This window comes from Eucyclogobius newberryi, unplaced genomic scaffold (genome assembly GCF_026437365.1).
Source record: "Eucyclogobius newberryi isolate DKJ021-1_F unplaced genomic scaffold, fEucNew1.0.hap1 SCAF_8, whole genome shotgun sequence".
Classification (NCBI taxonomy): domain Eukaryota; kingdom Metazoa; phylum Chordata; class Actinopteri; order Gobiiformes; family Gobiidae; genus Eucyclogobius; species Eucyclogobius newberryi.
The window spans coordinates 21,955,386-21,982,001 of record NW_027316500.1 but is presented as its reverse complement, the minus strand read 5'-3'; the positions used below and the strand labels follow the sequence as shown (position 1 = coordinate 21,982,001).

General features: G+C 41.7%; 3 protein-coding genes across 4 annotated transcripts in view; 1 reads left to right on the top strand and 2 right to left on the bottom strand.

The window, feature by feature from the left end:
* Positions 1-12,855, bottom strand: part of zranb1b (zinc finger, RAN-binding domain containing 1b) — a 31,874-nt gene extending 19,019 nt beyond the window's left edge. Inside the window, exons 1-2 of one of the 2 annotated variants that reach the window (XM_072437524.1) lie at positions 12,441-12,855; positions 9,807-10,859 (exon numbers count right to left, since the gene is read on the bottom strand). In XM_072437524.1, coding sequence (XP_072293625.1) covers positions 9,807-10,773 — 967 coding nt within the window. In that variant the 5' untranslated portion in view covers positions 10,774-10,859; positions 12,441-12,855. The remainder of the gene's footprint in view (positions 1-9,806; positions 10,860-12,440) is intronic. The other variant, XM_072437523.1, reaches the window with a different exon arrangement.
* Positions 12,856-15,058: 2,203 nt separating this feature from the next.
* abraxas2 (abraxas 2, BRISC complex subunit) lies at positions 15,059-20,856 on the bottom strand. Its single transcript, XM_072436364.1, has 9 exons — positions 20,716-20,856; positions 19,489-19,579; positions 19,364-19,400; positions 19,098-19,164; positions 18,820-19,010; positions 18,489-18,611; positions 18,131-18,215; positions 17,601-17,718; positions 15,059-16,530 (listed from the first exon to the last, which is right to left on the bottom strand). The coding sequence occupies exons 1-9, from the start codon at positions 20,785-20,787 to the stop codon at positions 15,995-15,997; spliced, it is 1,320 nt and encodes a 439-aa protein (XP_072292465.1). The 5' UTR covers positions 20,788-20,856; the 3' UTR covers positions 15,059-15,994.
* On the top strand, positions 20,848-26,557 carry eef1akmt2 (EEF1A lysine methyltransferase 2). Its single transcript, XM_072436366.1, has 6 exons — positions 20,848-21,011; positions 21,504-21,569; positions 22,091-22,205; positions 22,286-22,393; positions 24,993-25,209; positions 26,081-26,557. The coding sequence occupies exons 1-6, from the start codon at positions 20,899-20,901 to the stop codon at positions 26,176-26,178; spliced, it is 717 nt and encodes a 238-aa protein (XP_072292467.1). The 5' UTR covers positions 20,848-20,898; the 3' UTR covers positions 26,179-26,557.
* The last annotated feature ends 59 nt before the right edge of the window (positions 26,558-26,616 follow it).

The window sequence follows — 26,616 nt, the reverse complement described above, 5'->3', positions numbered from 1 at the left end:
AACTGTCCATACACCTTCACTGGACTAATTGCTCAAATTAGCGGTGTGTTAATTCAGTTTAAGTGCTTCTCACTCCTGAGATCCTAGACAAAGGAACAGGAGTGACAGAAGTCGTTTTTTTATACACTGTAATAAGCTACAAAAAACTGCATTTAAATCACTTAAATCAAGAGGGGAAAAATTAAGCAATATCAACCAATGACATTCTTGCCATGTTACTATGGTATTTGTATTGTATTTTGATTGTTTGATGTATGTTTGAGTAATCCTGTAATGTCCTTCACGAAAAATGTCAGTTTTCACCTACCCCCTATTCACTCCCTCTTCCCTATACTAACATGCGTATATTAATAACATTTTGACTCTGAGGCATAAACATTAAATTCTGGAATGTCTTTCTTCAACAATAAAAAACAAGTAAATGAAAAGCTGCTGCTTGTTGGTGAAAGGAAACTATGAAAATACTTTTTAACGGGAAGACAAAGGACCAATTTCTATTACCAAACTGATTTAGAACGATTTTGCAGTTTAGAATGAACAAAATGTAAAATAATGATCTATGTATGTTGTAGTTAAGTGCCATTAAAGAAACAAACGTGTCTCATTTAACAGCCTTGATATGTATATGAGACATTTAAAGCCAACACAACATAAAATAAATAGTGTTTTCGGCGATCCAAACTGACCCGCATGCGCGGTGCGTAGCAGCTCAGCGCGCCCAGAGCAAAACAGCTAAAAACTAGCAAGACTCATTCAGAGCGCGGCGGCTAAAGCGTCCAGTTTACATTCAAAGTCTATGTAAACGCGCGTCGAACACCTCCTGCGTTTTCCGCGGCGCGATTCCTGCTTTTTCGGCAACTTCATTGTGCGCGAGCAGAACGAGAAAAACATAAACACAACACAACGTGGTCCCTGCGTGGTCCTCATGTCCAGAGGAATATATCCCCCCGATGCCGAAAAACGATGTAAAGAAACTGCAAACTCAACAACACTTTCCAGGTATTGAACTTCTCTTACAAAGAGACGGTTAATGCTGCTGTTTGAAACAACACGATTCTGTCACGTTAGTTCGCTCAGGCTGGAGGCGACGAGAGCTCTGCACCGCGCACAATATGTGTGAATGAAAGATAATGAGCTTAACATTTACACCAGCCCGGTAGTGTCAGCTGCAGGTGAGGCCGGTGAGGGGCCTCTGTGCCCCGGGTCACTAAGAGGCGGAGATCCGGTCCAGACGAGCGCCGTCTCGTCCAGAACCTCTGACGTGAGACTTTGGAGTCAACAGTGTGCGGCCCCCTGTCCCGGGCCCCTGTGCCGGGCCCCTGTGCCGGGCCCCTGTGCCGGGCCCCTGTGCAGCCTCAGTTAGAGATGAGCGGGTTTGAGTGTGAGATCAATCGTGACTCGTGATGTCTGTTTTACTTTGACTTCTTAACGTGCAATGAGAGGAACGTAAAGGTTTATGCGTGTAAGGTCCATCAGCCAATCACATCGCAGCATTGTTTCATGCAGGAGTCCAGTGTGTGACGTTCAGATCACGGCGTAGACTTTTTAACACCAAAGCAATGGAAGGAGTACTTTTACGGACTACGACAGAGTCTGAGGACAAAGCACTGGAAGTCAAGGCACTGGAAGAAGAACTTTTAGGACTACGACAAAGTCTAAGGAATAAAGTCTGGCGGTAATGCAACACTCGGATGTCAACCGCCATAAAACAACAACAACAACAACAACAACAACAACATTTATATTGTAATTCACTTTTAATAGAGCAATAAAACATTTCAATTTATTCAAAAAGCATCATTAGACTATTTGTTATAAATTATAATAAATTGATAGTGAAAAATGACCAGACATATTAAAATTACATCTGTTATAGAATAATACTATATATTTTTATATAAAAGTGGCAAAGTTGCAGAAACGCAGTCGCTTCACTATAGCTAGGTTTGGACCTTCACTTCTAGTTCTGTTCATTCTCTGGGAATAACATGTTTGCACTGTGTAGCTTTATGAGTGTTATCAAGCAATGCTTATGCCATTTGTTTAATTTAATACAACTTGTTTTGTCACTTTGGCAAGAAGGAACAGTTGGGAGCTGTAAATAAATTAGTAAGGATAACTATTACTTTTACATTTTCAGTTAAAATGAATCAATTTGACCATAATTATTTTTCATAGCCAATATTGTATTGAGTAATTAAGTACACTAATGTATTAATAACTGGCTTTAGTCATTTTAGTCATCTGGCACAGTTTCATCACATCATCATTTTATAGCATTACAACCTCAACATTTTACTCTTACTTTAGCCGGCTGGAAAACATTAAAATGCACCAGAAGACCCAAAAAAGGTCTGAAAATTTCTGGGGGAGGGCCCCCAGACCCCCCTGTTTATTAATTTAAACTGCTAATGTGGCTGTCGACCCTTAACGCCCACAAATACACCCAAAAACATATCTGGGACGTGTGTTATTTGTACAGGGAGTAGAGGTGATGTCAGCGGAATACCAAGTTGCATTGTGGGATTTAAGTTATCAATATTTGAGCTTGTGAGGTGTTGAGAATAAACTAACTGGCAAACGGATGCCCTGGAGTTTTGGTGCGCTTTGTTTGCGTTGAAGAAAGTTCCCATATGTGGATTGTTCACTGACAATGGCAATAAAACTGATTCTGATGACGTGGTGAGGAGCCCCCAAAAATGTTTTCGCTTAGGGCCCCCTGAAGGCTTGGGCCGGCCCTGGGTGTGGAGGCCCCCTTTAATGTGTTATGCTACGTACAGACCGCCGCAGCCTAATCGCGCCTGACGCAGAATTTGAGCGTGTGTACATTTACATTTGAAAGGTTTATGCACCGGACGCGCGCTATCGACGCCCCGGCCACTGTACACAGTGCGACGCTTGAGCTGTCTGCGCACATGCGCAGTAGAGGTGTTGTCGCATGAGCAGTGGAGTTGTTTGTTCATTGTGTAAAATGGCGGATATTGAGAGCATTTTTGGTTTTCAAAACTCTCACACGGAGGCGCCGGGCTTGTTTCTGTCTCTGTTTTCCACCGTGAATACATCGTACAGCTCCTTTCTCCCACAAACAGCCACAATCAGTCTTTCGTCTACCATTGTTGACGAGCAAGAAAAAATTGGCGCTTCTTGGGGAATTCCACGGGGAATACCGGAAATGGGCAATACGTACGTACGTCACTGGAGCGTCAGCTCTGATTGGCTGCTGCGGCGGCTGCTACGCTTCAGCTCCCAGAGACCTAAACATATCTGAACGCGTCGCGTAAGCCGTTTTCGTCGCCTCGGCCACCTCATACACGCGCTCAAAGCGTCGAGAGCGTAAGAAAACGCACCAATCGCGCCGCAAAAACGAAGAAATCGCGCCGCTGATAACGCACTACACACTTGACGCGCGTTTACTATAGACTCTGAATGTAAACTGGACGCTTCGGCCGCGGCGGTGTGAACGGCTAATAAGGAATCTGCAGAAGAGTAGGGACACATGAAGGGGCCAGAAGACAGAGGACATCTGCAGAAGAGTAGGGACACATAAAGGGGACAGAGGACATCTGCAGAAGAGTAGGGACACATGAAGGGGCCAGAAGCCAGAGGACATCTGCAGAAGTGTAGGGACACATGAAGGAGCCAGAAGCCAGAGGACATCTGCAGAAGAGTAGGGACACATGAAGGGGCCAGAAGCCAGAGGACATCTGCAGAGGCGTAGGGACACATGAAGGGGACAGAGGACATCTGCAGAAGTGTAGGGACACATGAAGGAGCCAGAAGACAGAGGACATCTGTAGAAAAGTAGGGACACATGAAGGGGCCAGAAGACAGAGGACATCTGCAGAAGAGTAGGGACACATGAAGGAGCCAGAAGAAGCAGCAGCAGGGCTGTCAGAAGAGTTGTTGTTCTGCTCAACTAGCAGAGAGCTAAGCTACGAGCTAATGCTAACAAGAGATCTCATCCACCTGAAATGAGACTTTAAAAATACTTTGATGCATTTGAGATCAGATTACGTAGATACAAAACTTAAATTACTGACTCGAACAGCGAAATGAGTGACTACAATCTAATGTCAAGACTATTTAATTGTCCCACAGCAAATCAAAGAAATGTTTACCAATCAACTGTGCTCTAGAATCTATAGTGCTCTAGAATCTATAGGGCACAGCTGATTGATAACGTTACACACTCACTAGAAGCACAAAGAGCTGATGAAACTGGAAAATGATATTGGCAACATATATGTGCCTCATTAAATATGCTGTATTATAATAGTAAAAGTTTGAATAATATTGCAGTAAATGTACTGGGCTAAAATATAACTGCTGTGCAATGTTCTTTAAGATCTGGATTTGCCTTCAGCCCTCCCTGTTGCTCCTGCCCCTGCTGCTCCTGCTCCTGCTGCTTCAGGTGATCCTGGCCCTTCTGCTGCACCCACAGGTGTGCAAAAGCATTTGGTTGGATTACAATTTGTTTTTTAGCCTGTGTCATCTAAATTGCAATGTGTGTTTTTTTGTCGGCCCACGAGGAAGAGGTCCTGGAGCCAGAGTCCTCCTGCTTTGAAAGGGAGGTGCTGGCAGTGCTCTGGGACTGACCCTCCTCATGTTCCATCTACTTCCTCTCCTGCAGAGGGTTCCAGCTCATTCAAAAGAATGTGTAAAATTACAAATGTATAAATTACTATATGAAAATAGTTCATTTGATTTCAATCTGGAACCATTGGAGCTGAAGATGAGACGAATGAGCTGCATCTTCTGCTGGAGAAATGGACTCCTTTTTCCTCTATGTGTCCCCCACAGGCCATATATTAGTTGGTATATAGTTCTCTATATATATTTATTTTTCAATTTTTCCACAAAATAAATTACATTTTATATTCTAAAACGTGTGTCCTGTATACATGCACCTTTTTCACATATATAATACTGGATAGTTTGTGGGAAAATCAGTGGCTGGATAGAAAATCTGTATCGGAAAAATCGGTTTTGGTAGGTCCAACCTCCTTAAAAACCAGAAATCGGTATCGGCCAAGAATTTTGGAATCGGTGCATCTCTAAATACAACAGCTGTAGCTGCTAAGAAAAAGTCTTTGCTGTTGGACGTTTTATATAAGCTCTATTGTCACATTAACATACAACATATATATTCGATAGACAGATACACCAATTACAGTGTAGATACTGTATGCTCTTGTGAGCTGGGAATGGGATTCAAGTGATCAAGTTATGCTCATAGTTTTCACATAAAGGATTCTTGTTTGACACAAAAGTTATGACAAAAACAGTGCAGTCAGCAGATAAATAATTCACTGAAGCAAGACACAAACCACTGTTGCGTGTCTTTTATGAGCAGCTACTGTAGCAGAGCTGTCCATCGGGGGCATTTCTCATCCATTGCAGCCTTAGTTAGCATTCACCTCAGACACTAGTGTCGCAAGTTTGTTTGGAGTTGGCACATTCCTGTTTTCACATACGCTTCCTCTGACCACGCTGCCGTTTCCTCTCTCATTGTGCAGGCTCGGACACTTTGAAGCATGGCGATGCGTTGTAGTATCAGCAGCACTGGGGGATTGTGCTGATCGCAACCGCGGCGCAACGGCGACATATAGGACAGGGCTATGTTGATAACGTCAGCGCATTTCACTTACTCCACAATAACAATGACATTATCTAGCCCACCGTTATTTTTAGCCCCGCGGGTGGAGCGGGGAGATGACTTATGAGAGCGGGCTGCTGTTTACAAACATGTGTGTATGTACTGGAGGTCACAGCAGGGGAACCAAGGGCGCAAGGGCCTATTTTAGCTTATGCTGCATGTGCAATCTTACCACTAGGCTTAGGATCAGAAAATCCAGTAACAGAATACTAAAACCTGTTGAAATGTCAAGATATGCATTACCGGTACATATGGCTATAGATAGAAAAGCTAAAGACATGACAAATCTAAGAACTGCAATACAAATGTGCATTATAGCTTTTTACCTTTCTTTTCTCAATGCAGATTACAGCACACGTTCACTTTTGCATAGTTTCAATTAACTTCTGTTACGTCAAAATGTTTTCCAGTGTTGCATTATTTGTCAAGATTTTGTAGATTGTATTGGTGATGTGAGAGTGACCACAGCACAAAGCCTTCTCCAGCTCGTCCCAAACACTCTGATCTGTAGTAGATTAGTTTCTGCTTCTCTGCTTCTGATTTGACCCGTCTCAAACACACTGACATCTTTTCCATGTCCACGGGATTTGTTTTTCCACATGGATGTTTCAGAAATGAGGTTTGGTATTAAATACTGTATTGCAGCTGAAAGACACCCATGCAGCGATTATCCAATAGGAGGAGAGGACCTATTTGCCTAGCTCAGGGTTATTCAAAATCATTTTACCGAGGGCCAGATTTTTGGGAGGGGCAAATGCCTCCAGGCCGGAGGTGCACAACACGACACTGTAACAACATTTTGGGTTGTACAAATATCCCCAGCACTGTTTCAATAAAATAGTTAATACAATACTTACTGATAGATTCAATCTTTGAGAGAAATAACATACAAAATGCTTTACCAACATTGCATTGAAATATTGCCCATCCAGTACTGAACTAGAAATAAACTAGTAAAACCAGGACTAGACAAGTACCACCAGGTCTGAACCAGGACTAACCCTGGATCAAAACAGGTCTAAAGCACTTTTAAACAGGGATTAACCAGACCAAACCAGGGCTAAACTAGGACTAACCCAGAATTAAACCACTTAATTAGGCTTTTTATTTAAATGTTTTTTATATTTGGAAGATAGGTCGCGGGTCGGATTAAATCACTTGGAGGGCCTGATTTGGGCCCTGGGCTTTATATTGAATTGCTCTGGCCTAGCTCCAGGTACGACTGCAATTCTTAAATGAATAGAAACAGAAATATGCCAAAGCAATTGGATTAGATCACAATGTATTATAATTCATGCACTCTTCTTATTAAAAAATGCCTATATAAGGTTGTGTTTGAGCAAAGGGCGGGTCATTAAACAGAGAAGCACCTAACCCTTCTTTTTGAATAAATGAATAAATACAGACTCTCTTCTCTCTCACTCCAATAGCAAAGGGTCTCCTAGAGTTTTATAAGGGTGCAATTCTTTGCTCTGTCTTGGACGTAATCAGTTTCATAGCAACAGCTGAAATGTTTTAGAACTCATTTGATAGTTCCAGGTCTGACTGCATTGTTGCAAACAGTTGTTTGTCAATTGAGACCTCGTACATTTTCCCCAAAATGTATCTGTTGACATTATAAAGATATACTACGGCGCATCCACTAGGAAAGTTCAGCAACACAGTGACTGTTCTAAAAGGTGATCTACTAGACCTTGGATCCAAACGTGCCATTTAACTGGATGTACTGGGATAAGCAGATGCAAATACGTGGCGTCAAAGTAAAAGATTCAGACACACACAGCGACTATCAGCAGTATTCCCTGACCTTCGGACACAGTCATAGTTCCAAGAATGTGAAGAGCAAACAGCGAGAAAAAACTACAGTGATGGAATGAAAAGCTGTCTAAAGCAGGGTTTGTCAAGTTGGGGTGCTCTATGCTGCATTTCATCATAATTTCACAGTTATTTGTTAAATACAAGTGTAATGATAGACTTGTTTATGTGTGAGGTATTTAGCATAGCTGCGCACTCAGCCTGCCACTTATAAACGGACGATTCCTGTGGACAGCCATTATAGTTTTGGTGATTTACTGTTCAGCATAGCATTAGTTTTAAGAAATGTTTATTAAGTGGGTATTTTGGCACAGATCACTAACGTTAATATTCTCAGGCAGGCCCCTTCAAATTGAAAATAACTTTCAGTTAAGTTGAAACGTCTTGATTTTAAAACCATTGTCCGGATGACTACCTAGATAACTTCCTACAGTGGTTCTCTTCTGGAAGGTCCTGTTTTAAGTGAGGCGGAGTGGCTGTCAGTCACCTAATGGCCCTAGGTTTTCATGGTGATACTGGCTGGTCAACACTTAACTCTTTCATGGAAGGTGCGGTTTGTTGTCGAGTGGTCAAATCCGGCTCTCGACAATACACTGCATGTCCTTCTTCAGTCTTATCTATTTCATGCTGCACTGTTCGGTCAAATAAAGCCAATACAACAGTTCCAAAAAAGCCATTGGGCCAAAAAAAAATGAAACGCGTTCAGCAAAGGCAGGCTTACGACTTCTCTGTTAAGGGAGCGTAAACACTGAAGTCCAGACTTAATCCATTTCCTTACTCTCGCTCCAGACTTTCAGACTTGCTCAGCCCAGTCAAACTTAATGAGCCCAGCAATCACAGTCCATGAGTTTGGAGCACAGACTGACCGCTCAAACCACTCAATGCAAGACTACGAAGAGGAAACGGCCACCTCCACTCAAACTCCTTTCAGACACACGGAACAAATCCACCTCTCACCTTCCCGTGTCTGATGAGACGCGAGGGGTGAAGAGAGGAATTAAAAGGAGTGGTCGGGATTTGGGCCAACTTTATAACACTATCGCTCAAGACTTACGGAGTATTTTATGACATACAAGAACCACTCTCACTAATGTGCTGCTCATGCTCATGTTCATTTATAAATTGTTTCCTGTAATATGAGTTAGAGCTTCATGTAAGTAAGATATCTAAATTTAAAAATATATGTGCATAGGCTTAATAGGATTAATAGTCGGTCTATCGCAGTAATTATTTAGCTTACCCTGGACCAGGCTAAGATCTGTGTCTAAACCAGATTTATGAACAAGCCCTCATATTTTGAAATGCGGTCCTCTTTACAAACATAGAAAGGGTCTATAACCAAAATATACTCTTTACAAGGCCGTAAAAAACACTGTTAATCTGGTATGTGGAGTACAAAGCGATGAGGATGAGTGAGATAGAAGAGTAAGCACTGGCTGCTTGTCCTTATAATATTTATCCTTCTTCCTCCCACTCTGCATGTACCACTCCACAGTGTGGGTGGCTGGACACTTGCTGCTTGAGTGGGACATTTTTACACAACACTAACTAAAGACAGGATTTGAGGAGAAGAAGTCAATATTCTTTACATTGTCATGACAAAATGCATGTTTACTGGACTGTAATGATGTAGTTACGAGGTAAAGTCTGCGTGTTCAACATCTTGAAATAGTTTGCTACTCTGTACTCATCACAGACAGTGGTGTACAAAGTTCTGTACGGTCAAGGTCATATCTGATACAGTCTGCAGCGTGGACGTTTCATTCTGGGTTTTCTTTTTTTTTCACTATTTAGGATTCATTGTTGTTGTCATACTCTATAAAACAATATGTATGACATTGTTTGTCAATTGCAATGGCAACAGCCCGATCTTACACAAGGTTTAGAGTCTACACTAGAGACTGCTGGCACTCTGGTGCTGCCAGTTGTTGATAGAAACTGATGAGTATATGGTTGATAATAAAAAAGACAAAACTTACATTGTAAAGTTGTATCGGGTATAAATTGTATCTATTTATTTACTAACTTTTATTTAACCAGGGAAGAACCCACTGAGACCTCTTTTTCAAGGGTGACCCGATTACCCACAAATGTCCAGAAATATCAGTAAATTCACATTCATCTGAAACTTGAACCTCAGCTAATACATTCAAAGACAACATATCATTATCGGGATACTCTATTTTTGTCAATATTGCCCACCTCTAGTTGTCGACTATAGCTGAATAAAGCTCTAATCTCTATCTCTCCACTGTGACCAGCACAAAAAGTAGATTATAATTATTATACACTATAAAGTGCTAAGAAGAGTGCTTGGATCCATTGTCAAACTTACCCACACATGCATTGAGGAATAGCCAATCAGTCCTTCTCATCCGGTTCTTAATCTGCTTCAGTTTTTTGAAATCCACTTCAAGTTCCTCTTTACTGCCGATGCCAGCCCCAGATGCCACCTCGATTCTCTGGAAGTCCATGTTGACGTCCGACTCTCGTTTTGACGTGGGGGGTGACCTCCTTTGGCTACTACTGCACCCACCCAGACCTCCTACTACGCCCCCCAGCCCCTGGCCGCCCGTATGCCCGCTCACGCCTCGCCGCTTGTCCCTGTCCTCATTCAGGATGGAGGAGGGTGGCAGGCTCTCAGGCTCAGAGGCCAGCTGAATGGGCTCTACCAGCAGGCTGTTGGGCCTGGGGTGGTCACACACCACACATTTCCTTGATTTTGGCCAGTTCTCATAAGTGCATGCACTGCAGCACCAGCGCTGTGAGTGCGTGTTGAGTCGGTTGCGGTCGTTGTACGCCTCACAGGGGTCTGTGGTGGAGGCGGGGGGTGTGGAGCGGCAGCCTGAGCCTGAGGTCTGAGGGGACTCTGTAGGGCTGTGCGGCTGCTGGCTGTGCAGTCCTGGATGGCTGGTGTGCTGTGGGTGCTGGTGCTGCCCCTGTTGCCTCTGACACAGACACTGTGTGCAGCGGATGGCACGGGGCCAGTTCAGATAGGTGCACATGTGACAAGACCACTTGCTGCTAGGCTCTGGGACGTCGGCGATGCGCACACGGGGCCTGGCACTGGAGTCGGGACAGATGAGAAGACTGGACCCTCCTTGGGTTGGGCTGTTGCTGAGCTCTGGTGAGTCCCACTGGCGCAGACTGGCATCCAGAGCAGGGCTGCACTTGAAGGGCTCCTCAGTGATGATGGGCCCCACACTAGGCCTCTGAGCGCGGCACATGGTGCACTTGATGGCGGACGGCCAGTTCTCGTATGTGCAGTATTCACAGGCCCACTTGGCAGCCAGCTCGCTCATCGTCGCTCCGCCGCTGTGGGAGGCTCCCCGCCGTCACAGGGCACTCAGCTCGGCAGATCCACTTTCAAGGAGGGCACACAGTCACCCTGTCACACAGAGCATGTAAGAACACATTATGCTTCAGTACAATAACAATTGTCAAGTTTAAATTTTAAGAGAATAAAGAAAAGAGATGATGAACTTTAACTGAATACTAGTCAACACATTTATTCATTTTTCCACCGCTTGTTCCAATAGGGGTTGCGGGTGACTGGAGACTAGCTCAGTGACTTTGGGCCTTAGGCGGGGTACACCCTGGACAGGGGCCAGTGCATCGCAGGGTTACTCAACACAGTACTTCACAAATGGCTCCATCAGTCACAGGCTCAACGTGGTGCATCTGGTCCTGGCTGGGATTAGCTTCAGTTTAATGCAATGGATTAGTTTTACTCAAAATTGGGGATTGTTATTATGTGACAAATTAAATGCAACTTAAAGTCTACACATAATAATGTGGTTTGACTTTGCAACTAAACAACTCATATTCATTTCTTTGATTTTTATAATAAAAAAGGAACTTTTGCACACAGCTTATGAAAAGGTTATTTTGCAGACACAGCTACCAAGTATATTGCAAAATGTAATTTGCAATTTGCATTAATTTCTTAATTAATAAAAAGCCCCAGTATGATGGCATTCTTCTTTTACCTGAACCTATAAACACCTACAGTAGATGCTGGTCACACAGAGCCAATGTGTCCTACACCGAGCTGGTAATGGTAACAGGAGACAAGGACAGATGAAAGCAGACACCCAATGGGGAGGCGCATGACCGCTTCACTCACCCACTGTGCACTCCAACTGACTTCACCCAATGCCTATTGCCAATTACTAAATGATTCAAATCAACTGTGGCTACTTACTATACAATGGCACGACGATACTGTGAGGCAATGCTGTATGCATCTGACATAAGGAGCAGAGTGCACCGGGACCAGGACTGTGTGCAGGGTTTACAGCAGCCTGCTGATTTAACAACATGGGGTGACAAATTCCACACAGTTTTGAAATGTGCTGTCCTTGACACTGTACATAAACAGCAAAACGGTGCAATCTGGCGTTTTCCCAAGGTATTACTCAAAAATAAAGCATTAGACTTACCCTTTATATTCCATAATAATATAATAACATGCATAAGCTAGCTAAGTTGGTTTTACTATTGTTATTGTCCTGCAATGCACTGTGACATCATAAGGCAAGGCAAGACAACGTAATACAACTTTATACTATACAATACAATACTAGTCAAATGTTTTATCTGGGACCCTTATTTCCACCTGCATTTCCCCTCCTCATTACGCCCCTGTTGATGTTACTTACGCTTGTTATCAACCCCGCGCAAACGGTGATTATTATCCAGTCGTTACGTCCACAGTCGAGTCACTAACTTAACTTTAAAGACGCTATAATCTCACGTCCATATTAGGACACAAAGACACCGACATGACACTGGCGGACGCGGTCGGTCGGTTTGTTTGTTTCCAAAGTCCTGAGTGGAGCTAGCATGCTCGCTAACCTTCTGGGATTATGTTATGCCCCTCTCCGCCTCTGTGTTTTTTTTTTTTTTTTGGAGAAGGCCCTCGACACAAACTCTACGAGGTCAGCCAGCTACAGTTGTCGAGCTTTACCTTCTCCTGCCGTGATCGCGCTCTCCGTTCGCCACCAAAACAACAACAACACACGGCGGCAGCAGCAGCTTCTTCTTCCCCCCGCGGAGGAGGAGAAGCCCGCTCCGGTCCGCGCTCGGGCTCCCGTCACTTGCTCGTCTCCAGCTGCATATTTACTTCTCGTTTGGGCATTTCAAGGTCCATACATTTCCACGGAGCCGACGACAACAGCCCCCCTCGTCCCGGGTCCCTCGATCCTCACGCTCCGGCGCTTTTATAGCATGTTTGCGCGGTCCCTCGTCCTCCGCACGCCGAGATGAAACGGGTTTAATGGCGGCTAAGGGGAAGGGAAACGGCCGAGGTAGGCCAGGCACGGCTCAAAAATACACTACGGGGAGAGCGGAGGGAAGAGAAAGCCCAGGGCCGTGTGACAGTGAGAGGCAGGAGCAGGATTTAGCACCTGAATGTGCCGGGCCATCCGATTGGACGAGCGCTGTGTATTCCTTTGCATCGACCAATCATCGTCCACGTCTCTCAGTCCAACTATTAAAAGGCTCAAAGCAAAACAAGCGACTGCCTCTGTTCTACGGAGCTTCACTTCACGTCATACAATCTGTACCATTTTTTTTTCCTGTGGCAGATTTGTAACTGATTGACGGACGGTGTGTTTTGTTTTGCAGTCACTTAATCGGAGTTTGTTGCATCTGTGGGAAATAACCACGTGGTACTGCCTCAAAAGAGATAAAATGATGATGTCATCGTGAAAATACTGCAGTCTGCAGTGTATGAAGGAGATCTTACGTGTTTATTTTCAGTATGTTGTGAATTTGGGGGGTATTTTTCCTCAGCGGGAGCAAGGATAAAGGCTTTTAGTTAGATTTTCGGGTATTTGTTTTTGACATTTGATGCAGATCGATGCTGAGTTCACGTTGTCTTGTTTATGTTGTGGTGTTGACAGCGGCGCTACATCAAAGGCAGATGGAATGCAATCGGAAATGCTCTGCTATGGTGTTGGCGTTGTGTATTCAATATTTGCTCAAAATCCAATTCAACGTAAACAATCCTGCATTTAGTTCTGCGCAGGGCATTTCTGAACATCTGAGGACAGCAGTATGTGGACATTTGATGGTGAAAAAAGACACATACAGTACATTGAATGAATGTCTCATTTATTATCCTCTAAAATCATTCTGCGCCGCCTTGATCTATTTTTTAAGCGCACAAATCCAGAACAAACCATAAGATGAAGCTGGACTTTGTGCTTTAGGGAGGGATGAGTGTCAAATGTCTGTGGGGGGAACTATCCTCCATATAGTACAGGTGTGTAGGCTATATAATATTCAGATGCAAGTGCTTTCATACACAGCATCATTGATTCTGCAAAGTAATCACAGCAACTAATCAATCTATTACTAAGGGTTATTGAATAGGTATATTTTTACAACCCTTAAAGGAAATTTACAACCCTCCATCACAAATGATTTAAACTTTAGTTACTTCAAAGACAATCAGATGGTGAAAGCTACCCACACCCTGTGTACATTCATAATAAATTTATTGGAAACAAAATAATAATTGTAACACGTGATTGTGTTCCCAACATTTGACCAAAAACTTCTAATTGCAAGTATTGGTCACACTGGTCAATGAAATGTACCTACTGTTAATAAGCTAATTATGACGTGCCAAAAATGTAAATACAAACAGAAAATGTTCAAATCAACTATTCAAATCTCACAATAGATCTACCTAAACTGGGGTTCATCTTCCAGAAGACACAGTCAATGTGTCTTTTCCCAGTATTATTCTAAATACTAATTATTAATGTGTTTGGCATTTTTTTCTTTTGATATAATTCCAGTTTAATTAAAGCCATAAAATTGCACTTTACACTGTCAGATACAGGTCCTCTTTGGGTAAGAGAATTGCAGTAGGTGGGTCATGGTTACCGTAAATCTTTCACTTTTTTTGTGGCCTCACTAATAATCGCACCCTTAGCAATCACAAGCAAACACTATAAATGCAGTTAGTTTTAAATTTGGAATGGTTTGTTGTTACTCAAACAAACATTCCAGTTTTATAAAGCCTATGTAAAAATATGTTTACAATGAAATGTGCGAGTTATTGGCACACAACATTTTACAGTATTTCCAGTGGTTTATCATTGTTTTAGTGAACATGGGTGCCAAGCAATAGATAATATTTTAACCAGGTCTTCAGGAATATTAAGGATTTTATATTGTCTATCAGCCTAAAAAAAGGATCTGTCGGGGGGATTGTTCCAGTGACCTACAAAACACAGCTAGGAAGTTAGGTATAAACTTCTCTACATCCTCATAGTTGTGTTCAAGGCTGCAAATTCTAGTTACAGGCGCTGTATTATGCAATGAGTGTACCCCAAAGCACAGAGTGTGTTGTGCGGACAGACACTACCCTGAGTGGAAGCACAGGACTCTGAAACAAGGTCCAGAAACATGAGGTCTGATGTCAGCTACGCCACTCCGGGGAAGGATCCCTGTTCCCACGGCAACAACACTATCAATTATGACTTTTAATAGGAAGTCAGTATAAGACTAGAGCGTAAGTGGATTATATACAGGACCAGCAGTAAAGGGAAAAAATGAAAAAATTAAATAAAATGGAGTAGCAGCCAGTCTTTATAAGAAGAATGATAGACAGATGCAGTGTTAGCTCTCTGTGCTGAAGCAGCAAAAAGGGAACTTGAAGCATCTGGTTAGTAAAGCTACAGTACATCGTGTTTGCCCTGTGAACCTTGTACAACACACAAACATAAAACAAAGAACTACGCGAGTGGCACATGACAGCATTGGTATGGCGTTAGAATGCATTTTGACGACAATGTTAAGTGCAGCAAGGCGCATAAATGATCAGTGTCATCCAAAAAGAACACAACATTGACATTCTCGTCAATCATTTTTGATTAACCATTAATCTGACAAAATATAAGTATATATTTATAAAGCACCCATTACGGAAATGGCAGTTCAATTTTGTCTATCAATTACCGTAGTTTACACAAGAGATGTTTACCAAAGAGTAACATTAAACCAAAAATAATAAACTGTTGATTCATAAATTACTCAAAGAAATTAAAACTTAAACCTTTGTCTTCTTCATTAATAAAATTGTCATAAGGCCGCAAAATACGTTGGTGGTGGTTTGTTACAAAAAAAGGCAAAAAAGTGCAAAAGCTGTGATTGGGATGGTACTTTGACAAGCAAATATGAAATTAAAATCAATCGTAATCATGGGAAAGACTTAAAGGACTTGTCTTATTACAAACAAGCTTATTGTCATATCCGTGTAAATACCCTGACCACCCACCATTCCAAAATGACAAATCAAAACATAGAACACCAGCAAGTTATACCTGTTGATTTCCCCTTAAAATGGAGACGAAGACAGAGAGAACACACAGCGGACGTCCACCTGCGCATGCCGTTCATTGTCAGCCTGGCACTACTTGTGTCCACTTTAGTCTCTGATCGCTCGGTGTAAGCGGTCTCAAGGTACAACACGTGACTGGATTTGTCCCTCACACCTCAGTCACACTTCTATGTGGCCTGTGAACCACGAGCGTCACCATCAGGGCTCAGAGCAGCGGGTCGTCTGTGAGACACCATCTGTAGAGAAGCTTCGCTCACCAAGTTTTCATATTCACTACTGTCCTCATCTTCTTCATCATCATCATCCTCCTCATCATCCTCCTGACCAGCAGCATGTCTGTCCAACGAATCAGAGCTCGACCCATCTCCGTTACCGAGGTACGGTGAGTTTGGGGCAGGGACAGGATTATTACCAAGGCCTAGACCCAAGTCCATCCCCAGCGGGCCCGGGGTGGGGTGTCCCGGAGAGCCCACAGCCTGAGGGCGGGGCAGGAGAGCAGCACTGGTGGGAGAGGAGGAGGAGGACAGCAGAGAGTCATCCTGGGACAGGAGGTCTGTGTAAGACGGCGGGTTTGGTGAGGTACTGGGCCTCTGTGGAGCCGAGGGGCTGTGGAAGCCTATCCTGGACAGAAGGGCTACCTCAGGAGGATCTGCGTGCTCTTCTGGAGTGGAATGAGCATCTGCATTCAGGGCCTCTCGCAGTCCTAGTAAACAAGAGTGGGATTTTCAGATGTGCATGTATTTAGAAAAAGCATAAACTAAAATATAGCTTTAAAAATATTTACGTTGCATTGAAAGTAAAAGTGTTTTGTTCAAATGGTGAGATGGACTTTTTGTCCTATAGGCTTTATTAAACAGGACAGCTGAGGGTGAAATGGGGATGAGAGCGAAGAGAAGACATGCAGTAAACTCACAACACTGCGGCCGGAGTCTGGCACGTGTGCTGCCGCCTTAACCACTTGACCATCGGTAGTTATAATCAATGACACACATCATTATTTTATACTCCCCCACTTTACACTTTCTCTCTAAACGTCATCACAACTAAAGCTCTTTTAGTTGCTCACAATAGCAAGCAACAGATTACTTTTTTTTTGCCAAAATGGCTATGCAATGCTGTTTAACCCAGCATGTGTCACAGAGCAGTGGGTATGTATAGGGGGCAGGTGAAAATCTGAATTTTTAGAGCAATGGCGCAGGACAATAAAGATTACGCAAATATACTGGAATCAATTATACATTTAGTGATTTAACAATTATAACATGGTTAAAAAGCTCTTAAAAGTTCATTTAGCATAATATATCTCTTTTAAAGTATAAAGTGCATACAACAGGTTTAAGTTTTTCCTATTTTTACTTGGTGGGATGGTACTTGTGGTAAATTTAACCTAGTGACCCAGCTAGAAGTAATTTTTATTTATTATATATATATATATATATATATATATATATATATATATATATATATATATATATATATATATATATATATATATATATATATATATATATATATATATATATATATATATATATATATATATATATATATATATATATGGTTAAATTTACCACAAGTACCATCCCACCAAGTAAAAATAGGAAAAACTTAAACCTGTTGTATGCACTTTATACTTTAAAAGAGATACATAAAATATATAATGTTCAACCAGGAATTAAAATTGCTTAATCTTAACTATTATGTTAAAGATTTTTTGTACAAAATGGGTAGTCTAACCCTTCAGATGCACTCAAATGTGTACGAAAATCTTACTCTTCTCTTCTTCTGCTGTTTTCCGTTTTCTGAGTGCAATTTCTTGTTTAAGTTTGTTCACATCTTCTTGAATTGTCTCTTTAACTCGTTCACTCTGCTCTACCTCAGCACACACCGCCTGAGACAGCAAAACACACGTTAAAACACTCACCAAATTTAATTGTTTTTTAGGGGTGTAACGATTCAGGACGATTCCGGTTGATTCACGATTCAGTCAAAATAAAAAATAAAAAAAATATGATTGTAAATAATATGTAAATTGCACAACTGTAGACCAATTAAGTTTATGGTATTTGTTTTTAATTCATAGGAGGGATTAATACAGGCCATCTTTTTTTTTTTTTTTAAGTTAATGCTTGATGCATTTATACTGTGCTTATATTCTACGTGTGAGCTTCTGTACTTTGTTTTTGTGTAATTACAGCCGTTTGGTGAAATTAATAACCAGTTGTACTTGTTGGAATCTTGAGTGTGCGCGTGTGCGCAATCGCGATGCATCGTTACACCCATATTTCTTAGTACTCTTTTACCTGCACTTTATCTTGCAGAGCACTGTACACTTGATAGATTGTTCGGATATCCTTCATAACACCATCTTTATCAAAGAATTCCGCTCTGAAATAAAATGGAGAGCACATAACTTACTGAAAACGTCTCTGTAAATTCAATGACACTTTGTAAATCATCAGGTTTCATGGTGTGTTACTTTGTGGCATAAAATAAGATTGCTTTGTGGTGTGAGCTTGATGAATGTTCTCAAGCCATAAAAAGCTACAGCTTCACTCCAGCCACTTGTTACCTTTTTGCAGATTGAACACACCGACTGCCAATGGTCTAATGTTATATTCAGAATGTTGCCTTTTGACTCCATACTGAGATCGTGCTTACCCATGCTCTTTGATAACCTTGGTGTAGTTGACTGAGGTATTGGGCACAGACGACACTTTGTATTCTTGTTGGCTTGTGTTACCAAGGTTTGGAAGAGAAAGAGTAACCCTCTGATTGTACCTACTGGGGAAAAAACATTGTTTCAATTTCTATTCAAACAAAACAGTTACTGTTGTGTGCCATGAAAAGAGGTAGAATCTGGAATTGTGTCTCACTTCAAAAGTACTAATATTCAATTTCATTTTCATTCAGTGAAAAAGATGTTAACAAAATGTCTATGTGTCAACCTCTGCATTGTGTTTAGGGACCAATTTAAATGTAATGTACTTACTTTCTGTTGGGCCTAAAGAGCACATACTCCAGTGCATGTGTAGAACTATTGGCTGTAGAGATGAAGCTAAAAAGAAGAAAGATTAAGTCGGGGACACCAAGTAACTGGGTCAACTGTTTGTGAATGACTTGCTCCCTAAAGGACATCTGCTGCTGAGTGTTCCTGCGAAACCGGTACCAGCCAATAACACTCTGCAAAGACCATAGGCAAATAAATTATCCAATTCATCAATAATGTTTACAGATGTAAACAATTGTTCAGAATCATAATTGACTTACTTTTCGTCGATCTTTGAGCATATTGTTAAGACTTTCTTCATTAACTTTTCCAGCATAGTCATAAAAGCTAAAATATAAAAGAAAATGTATGAATCAATAAAAGTGAGGAATCAGGTTCAGGGTGATCCCAAATGAAGATCTGGGGCCACCTACTGACCAGCTGTCAAACTGAATATTCAGAACGACCATTGCAATACTAATGATTTAAATGAAGTGTGTTTTGCCAAGTACAAATTATCTTCAGTAAATATGTTGACACAACTTACCTAAACAATTGTGCACAAGGTTCATGATTGTGGATTTCTGAAAAGAAAAAAAAAAACAAGAAAAAACATTATCTTTGCTCCAACAGTAAAATGACTGGATGTTTTCCATTAGGTTCAAGCCTTACCAACTACTTGTATTAATTCTGCTGTGGCAATCTGGGCATCACTAATGCTGATAGTCTCTTCTTGCCTTACTTCACCAAGAAGGAAGCCCTCCTATAGAGAAAAAGTAAAATTATGGTTGAGACTGATGGGTGGATGACATTGAAGTACACTTTGTTGTCCAAAAGCGGATTTGTCTTCAGCATTTGTCTCTTCAGCCAGCATCGCTGGGGCAACCTGTCAGGACTGGAGCAGCCACAGGCACAGTGCTGTGCCCAGGGGACCCATCTCCAGATCATGAGCTAGGCTTGGTCCAGAGCTTAGCTGAAGGATTATTATCTATTGTGCATGAGTTGGGTTGAGGGGAAGCTGAAGTGCCCATAGTAAAAACAAACTCACTACCTTTTGACTATTTTACATTGAAATATAAGGACATAATTTACACTGTATACAAAACAAATGTCTCCGCACTTCCACATGACTTATTCGTGAGTTACTTGGTGAGATTACTTTTTGTTTGTATAAAATTATATAAAGCATCATGGAAATATATTTCTAAGTTACTTTTGGATCAAATTTAAATAGCCTAAATTCAGACAAATGAGAAGCGTGTGAAGGTTAAAGAAAAACCCAGTTGTTATCTTGTTTTATCTAACTATGTGACGAATGTAGGCAGACTTGTAAGCACCCATTACTGTAGTGTCCACCTGACTCGGCCCAAGGGACTGAGCCTTGAGAAGTGAGAAAATGTTGAAACCGGTGTTAGAACTATTACATTTGAACACTGGTCTTTTACAGTCGATAGCTTTTGTACAGTTAACATGAGTGGATCGAAGTGCATTTTGCAGATAATAAAAACAGCCATGCGGAAGTGCTCTACTAGCAGAACTAGCCCAATGACAGCTCTCTGGTTATGACCTGAAAGCTAAAGTTTACACAGAACAGTTCTTGTTCATGAAGCATGTCTCGGGTGCCAATTAAATGAATACATTCAATAATTCTGGTATATCACTACATGAAGATTGGCAATGCAAGACAGCAATGACTAAATATTTGAGATGTTTGTGATAGGACCTGATGAAACATAAGCTTCCAGTAAATAGACGGAGCCTCGCTAGCACAGCAACAGGATGACAGAGGAAAACAACACTAAACTAATGTCGTCCCGGCGCCGTCACACGCACCACACAGATACACACACAAACACCACGAGTGCCCAGGAGTCTGCCCACAACATCCCGCATACTCACATGGTCGGAATTGCTGTTGGCGCTGTGATAACACACAGAACTAAAAGTATAACCTGAAATGGATGCCGCCATGATGGAAACATCCCCATCCCAACGCCCCCTGCGGTAGCACAAGCAGCGCTACTCGACACCGCTAAGGATTGTGGGAGTTGTAGGAAATCACTTGCAAGTGCAATTTCCGTCATGGAGGACGCTGCAGAAAATGCACATGGAACTTCATCAAATTCATCTGACACAGAGGAGGGCATATGTTTAGACGAAGAGCTGCCATCTTCGAAGCTCGGGACGAAAGAGTAGTAAGTGTGAGAAGATCAGTAACATAGCATTCATACATCATTGTTATAAGTAGCGTGGTTAGCAAAATGTGACAGCCCCCAGACATGGGCATGGCACTAGCAATGTATGTGCTAGTGGTAAGTAAACTTCATGACAATAAACGTATTTTGATCTACACAAGGTCATCATTTTCGACCCTTTAAAAGTTTGGAAACAAAAACTGAATTACTGAATGGAGGCAAACGTTATTATACGTTTATTTTTAAGTAGGAGATTATAACAGACCCATTTATTTGATTAAAGTTAACTAAAACAATTTTTAGGTTGTTTATTTTATCTACTGATATTTTACATACTTTGGCACTAATTATACTTTTCCTAATAGAAAAGCTAAATTAATCTTCCATGGGAATAGTAACTAGTCACTTCCATTCTGTAATTTATGGGTCTATTGTGTCTCTACCTGATTCTACCTGCTGTGATCCTGTAGTTATTACAATCTCTTTTTACAGTTGGGATGGAGCCTATGAAAAGGAACTGGAGACCTTTAAAGACATAGGGGATGTTGGCGAGATATGGTAACCAGCATGCAATCTGTTTTTATGATTAACATGCAACAACAATGGACTAGAGTATCCAAAGATTGTATACAAGTAATGTAGTAATGTAATAATTATTTTTTAACAAATATTTGGTACTACTACTCATTTATAATTTGAAGTTGATGTACTGTAATTGTAAGAATGAAACATTAAGTAATGTACACAATCTAGTGTTCTCAAAAGATGGACCACAAAAAATAAAAATTACATCCGAAGAGCTGCTGAATTAATTGTAGTTGTAGCCACAGCGTTGTAAGTTTGAGTCCGGCTCATGTCCTTCCCTCTCTCTAATCCACATTTCATGCTATGTTATCCTGTCTAATAAAGCCTATGGGCTAAAAAAAAACAAATCACTCAATAGACTCAGAGGGGGAAACGGTAACCACTACTCTACTAAAGTAAGAGTAATGTTACAACAAATATTACTCAAGTAGTAGTAAATGTATGATGAGGAACAGTTTTAGTCATCAATGACAAGATTACTTTGTTTCTTGCAGGTTTGGTGAAGAAAGCATGACCCGTGTGATTGAATGGATGAAAAAAGCAAAGATCCCAGAAAATGCATCTATTCTGGATATCGGCACAGGAAATGGTGTGTTTCTAGTTGCACTGGTAAGAAAATGCCTTGTGTTCAACAAAATAAAGTGGAACATTTTTATTGAGAGCTTGTTTTCTTGCATTCTGCTTTCCAGGCTGACCACGGATTCAAAAAGCTGACGGGGATAGATTATTCAGAAACCTCTGTAGAATTGGCCCGAAATATTCTTCTTGCTGAAGGCCAGACAGATGTAACTGTTAAGGTATGTTGAAGATGATTTTGTGAGTTAAGACGCTGTTAAAACTTTTATAATCAAGATCTGTTTTTGTTAGATGGCATGATCCACCCGCATCACAGTAATTATATAAGAATAAGGTTGAAATGATTGCTGCAGTCAGTTGTTGGAGGGTGTCTGGTTTAGGGACCACAGGATCTCATCTCTGCTGTTTGCAGATGTTGTCCTGATGGCTCCATTAAACCAGCACCTGCAACATGCCGTTCCAAACATCAACAGTAAGAGAAACAAGTTTAGCCGACCGCTTCAGCTGAACGCATGGCTGTCCTAAGAGTGTGCACCACCTAGAGGATCGCACTTCATAGAGAACCTCTATCTATTCTGGAAACGAGAGGACCTGTTTAAGAGAAATGGCCCACACCTATGCAAGTCAACAGCACCACAACCACAGCCTCCACCAAAGGATCTATTAGCAGCCGCTCCACCTTCACCAGCAAAGGATTCAGCTCCAGCTGCTCCACAATCACCTCCATCGCCTCCAGCGAAGGACTCATCAGCAGCAGCACCACAACAATCTTCACCGCGGACAGCGCAGAAGTAATTTAAGCTATTTCCTGCCGGGTCCTCATCAAAGGCCTTGAACCCATCTGTGACTGGTGGGTCCAAGGCCTTATCAAAAGTTATAGTGTTTAAATCAATACATTTTTCTCCAGTAGATCAGACTACTTTAAAGGCCTGCTCACTGGCCTCTCCAAACGAGCTGTAAAACAGCTGCAGAACATCCAGAACGCTGCTGCTCGGGTTCTGACTAGAACCAGGAAGTACCATCACATTAGTCCTGTTCTCAGGTCTCTGCACTGGCTCCTGTGGCTCAGAGAAGAGACTTTAAAGCAGCTTTACTTGTGAACAAGTCTCTCCATGGCCTAGCACCAAAGTACATCTCGAACATGTTAGTGCCATATGAACCATCTCAGGCTCTGAGGACCTCGGGGATTGGCCTCCTGCCAGAGTCTGGTGCCAGAGTCAGGACTAAACATGGACCGGCCTCCTGCTGGTGCCAAGAGCCAGGACTAAACATCGGGAATCTGCGTTTCAGTTTTATGCAGCTAAAATCCGAAATAGTCTTTCTAAGATGTGAGATAGGCCTCTACTCTGACAATGTTCATGTTCATGTTGTTTATATGACTGAAATTATTTTATTTGCATTATTTTATTTCTTTATATTCTCTTTTATGCCTTAAACTGTACTGCACTTTGAATTGCCTTGTGTACAAATTGTGCTCTACAAATAAACTTGCCTTGCCACTGGGGCGGTTTGCACCCGATTGTAAAGCAACTGGGATGAGAATCAGCACCTCCAAATCCGATGCCATGGTCCTCGCCCAAAAAAAGGTGGCTTGCCCTCTCCAGGTGGGTGGGAAGTCCCTCCCCCAAGTGGAGGAGTTCAACTATCTTGGGGTCTTGTTCACAAGGTCGAAGCAGCATCTGTAGTAATGTGGTCGCTGAATCGACTGTTGTGAGGAAGGAGTCGATGGGCAAAGTGCTCGAATTACTGGTCAATCTAAGTTCCTACCTATGGAAATGAGCTTTGGGTAATGACGGAAAGGACAAGATCGTGGATACAAGCTGCCGAACTGAGTTTCTGCCACAGGGTGGCTTAGTGCTCCCTTAGAGATAGGGTGAGGAACTCACTCACAAGCAAGGAGTTCAGAGTTGAGCTGCTGCTCCTCCAAGTCGAGCGGAGTCAGCTGAGATCATCTCAGTTCAACTCAGGCATCAGTTTCGGCCATTCCCACTGGACATCTCCTTGAGGAGGTGTTCCGGGAATGTCTCACCGAGAAGAGGCCCCGGGGAAGACCCAGAACACACTGGAGGGACTATGTCTCTTGGCTGGCCTGGGAACACCTCGGGATGCTCCAGGAGGAGCTGGAGGAAGTGTGCTTGGAGAGGGAAGTCTGGACCTCTGCTAAGACTGGCCCCGCAGCCCAACCCCAGATAAACCATAGGAAAAACACCTTTTGTTTTTATTTATAATAAAATAAATCTATTTCTCATTATAGATCGTATTTACCTAAAGTATATGCATACTAATGAATTACTTTACATAATATGATTTGTTCATATTTTTATTAAAAGGTATGACCTTGTACTGTGGGTTGGAGGGTAACTCAACTTATAAGTTACAGGATATTACGCATCGTATTAGCAATGAAAAAGTTCAACAGACTCACAAGATGAGTAAGAGTAAGAGTTCCCCCCTTGTGTGTCTCATGTCGCAGCACAGTACTGTACATGTTCTGTGCGTGAACACTTTTGCCCCTGTATGCTTTTTTCTCCTGCAAGCGTGCCACTGGAGTCAATATTGACCTTTTTCTGGTCTGAGGAGGTAAATGATGGTGGACGAGAAGGGAAGTGGAGGGTTGGCATCTGTGGAGTACGTTCTGTTGCAAGTTGTGTTAAGCTACAAAGAAATACGATTTGTTTTACAGATTCAAATAAGTGAACTTTTTTTTAACAAGAGTTTAATCTTGATTGATGACAATATTTAAAGTATACAGTTGCTGTATTGAATGTGGTATTATTTCTGTGTCCTAACCCCAGTTTTCGCTTGTCTTGTTTGTTTCAGGAGGTGGATTTCTTAAGCTGTCAAGGCGAGCTTGAGAGATTTGATGTTTGTATTGACAAAGGGACATTTGACGCAATAAGCCTTAACCCAGACCATGCTAAAGAGGGCAAAAGACTATATGTGGAATCTCTAAAGAGTGTTTTAAAGGATGAAGGCTTCTTTGTGATTACCTCATGCAACTGGACCAAAGAGCAACTGCTAGACCGATTTAAGGAAGGTGAGAGAAACTGGTTTATTGTATTGTCAAATATGGTAAAGGTAGAGTATGCATATTAGGGGCCACAGACCTGACATGTTCAAACCAAATATAGCTTGTATTGATAACAGTTGTAACATGTAGATTTATTCTTAACAGCAAAATCATTGGACATGATCGCCCAGTTGATGATGTTGTCATCTAGACAATTATCCAATTAGAAGGAGCTCACATGAGTTCATCACTTGTGATTGTTGTACCCTTTGGTAGCTGTGCATATATACACTACGTTTTTTTGTTTTTTTTTAGTGATGTTTGATATTTGAGTCAGTACTTTTAAATTGTCTCACTCAATTTACAAATTAATTTCAACTTTCCTGTAATGATTATTTAAAAGATGACTTCGAACATGCTATCTTGTCTTTTTCCGCCATTTTATCCAATCTGCATATCCTAAACAACTTCAAGGCAATAATCTGTCATTCTTAGATTAGTTTTGATGTTTGCCATTCTTTGATGACTGACTTTATGGCTCTATGTTTCTTAAAAATTGCCTTGTAGTGCGTGCTGGTAGTCAAACAGGGACCAGCTTGACACGACAGCTACCTGGCAGGTTGTTATGCTGCAGGCGACAACAGTTCAGACAGGGCTCCATAGTTCAGTGTGTGCCGTGCAGTCGCAGTGTCAAACCAGCAGGGGGCCAAGAGACACTGTCAGTCTGTCTCTGCTGGGCCTCTGGACACACAACAGATGGGAAATGACTGGCTTTAGACTCCCCTCTGACCCTCCTGCATGCGTATTAAGAACAATAGTTTGTGTTTCTTTGCATGAATATTGAAATCTACCTCTTTTTTTTCATTTGTACATTTTGTTGGACCTTTACCCCCCACAGGATTTGAGCTTCTAGAAGAGTTGCCCACACCCACTTTCAAGTTTGGAGGGCGGACTGGCAGCAGTGTGACCGCTCTCGTCTTCAGAAGAGTGCAGTGATGTTACAATCGGAATGTTTAGTTTAAATATGTACTGTTCATTTGTCCCTTTCAGGCGTGCTGTTTATTTTAAACAACACAATAATATGAATTTTATACTGCATGGTCAATTTGTTTTTGTTGTTTTAGATATGACCATATTATTATAAGATGCTAGATTTCCAACCACCAACATATACAATTGTGCTTGTATGAATTATCCTGTTATTACTACACTATACCACTAAAACCCTGTTGTGTCTTGGGCTACTTTCTTTAAAAAAAAACATCTTTCTAGGTAGATAATTGCATTTGTCTTTCAAGTCATGTGAAAAAAATGCCCTTTTCTAATTGATTCAATTGGGAGCCTCCAGAGCCTGGGCTCCCGAGTTCTTTGACATCATAAATAAATAGAGAGAGGCTGTGGCATCTGTTGCAGAGAGCTTGTTTGCCATTTCCT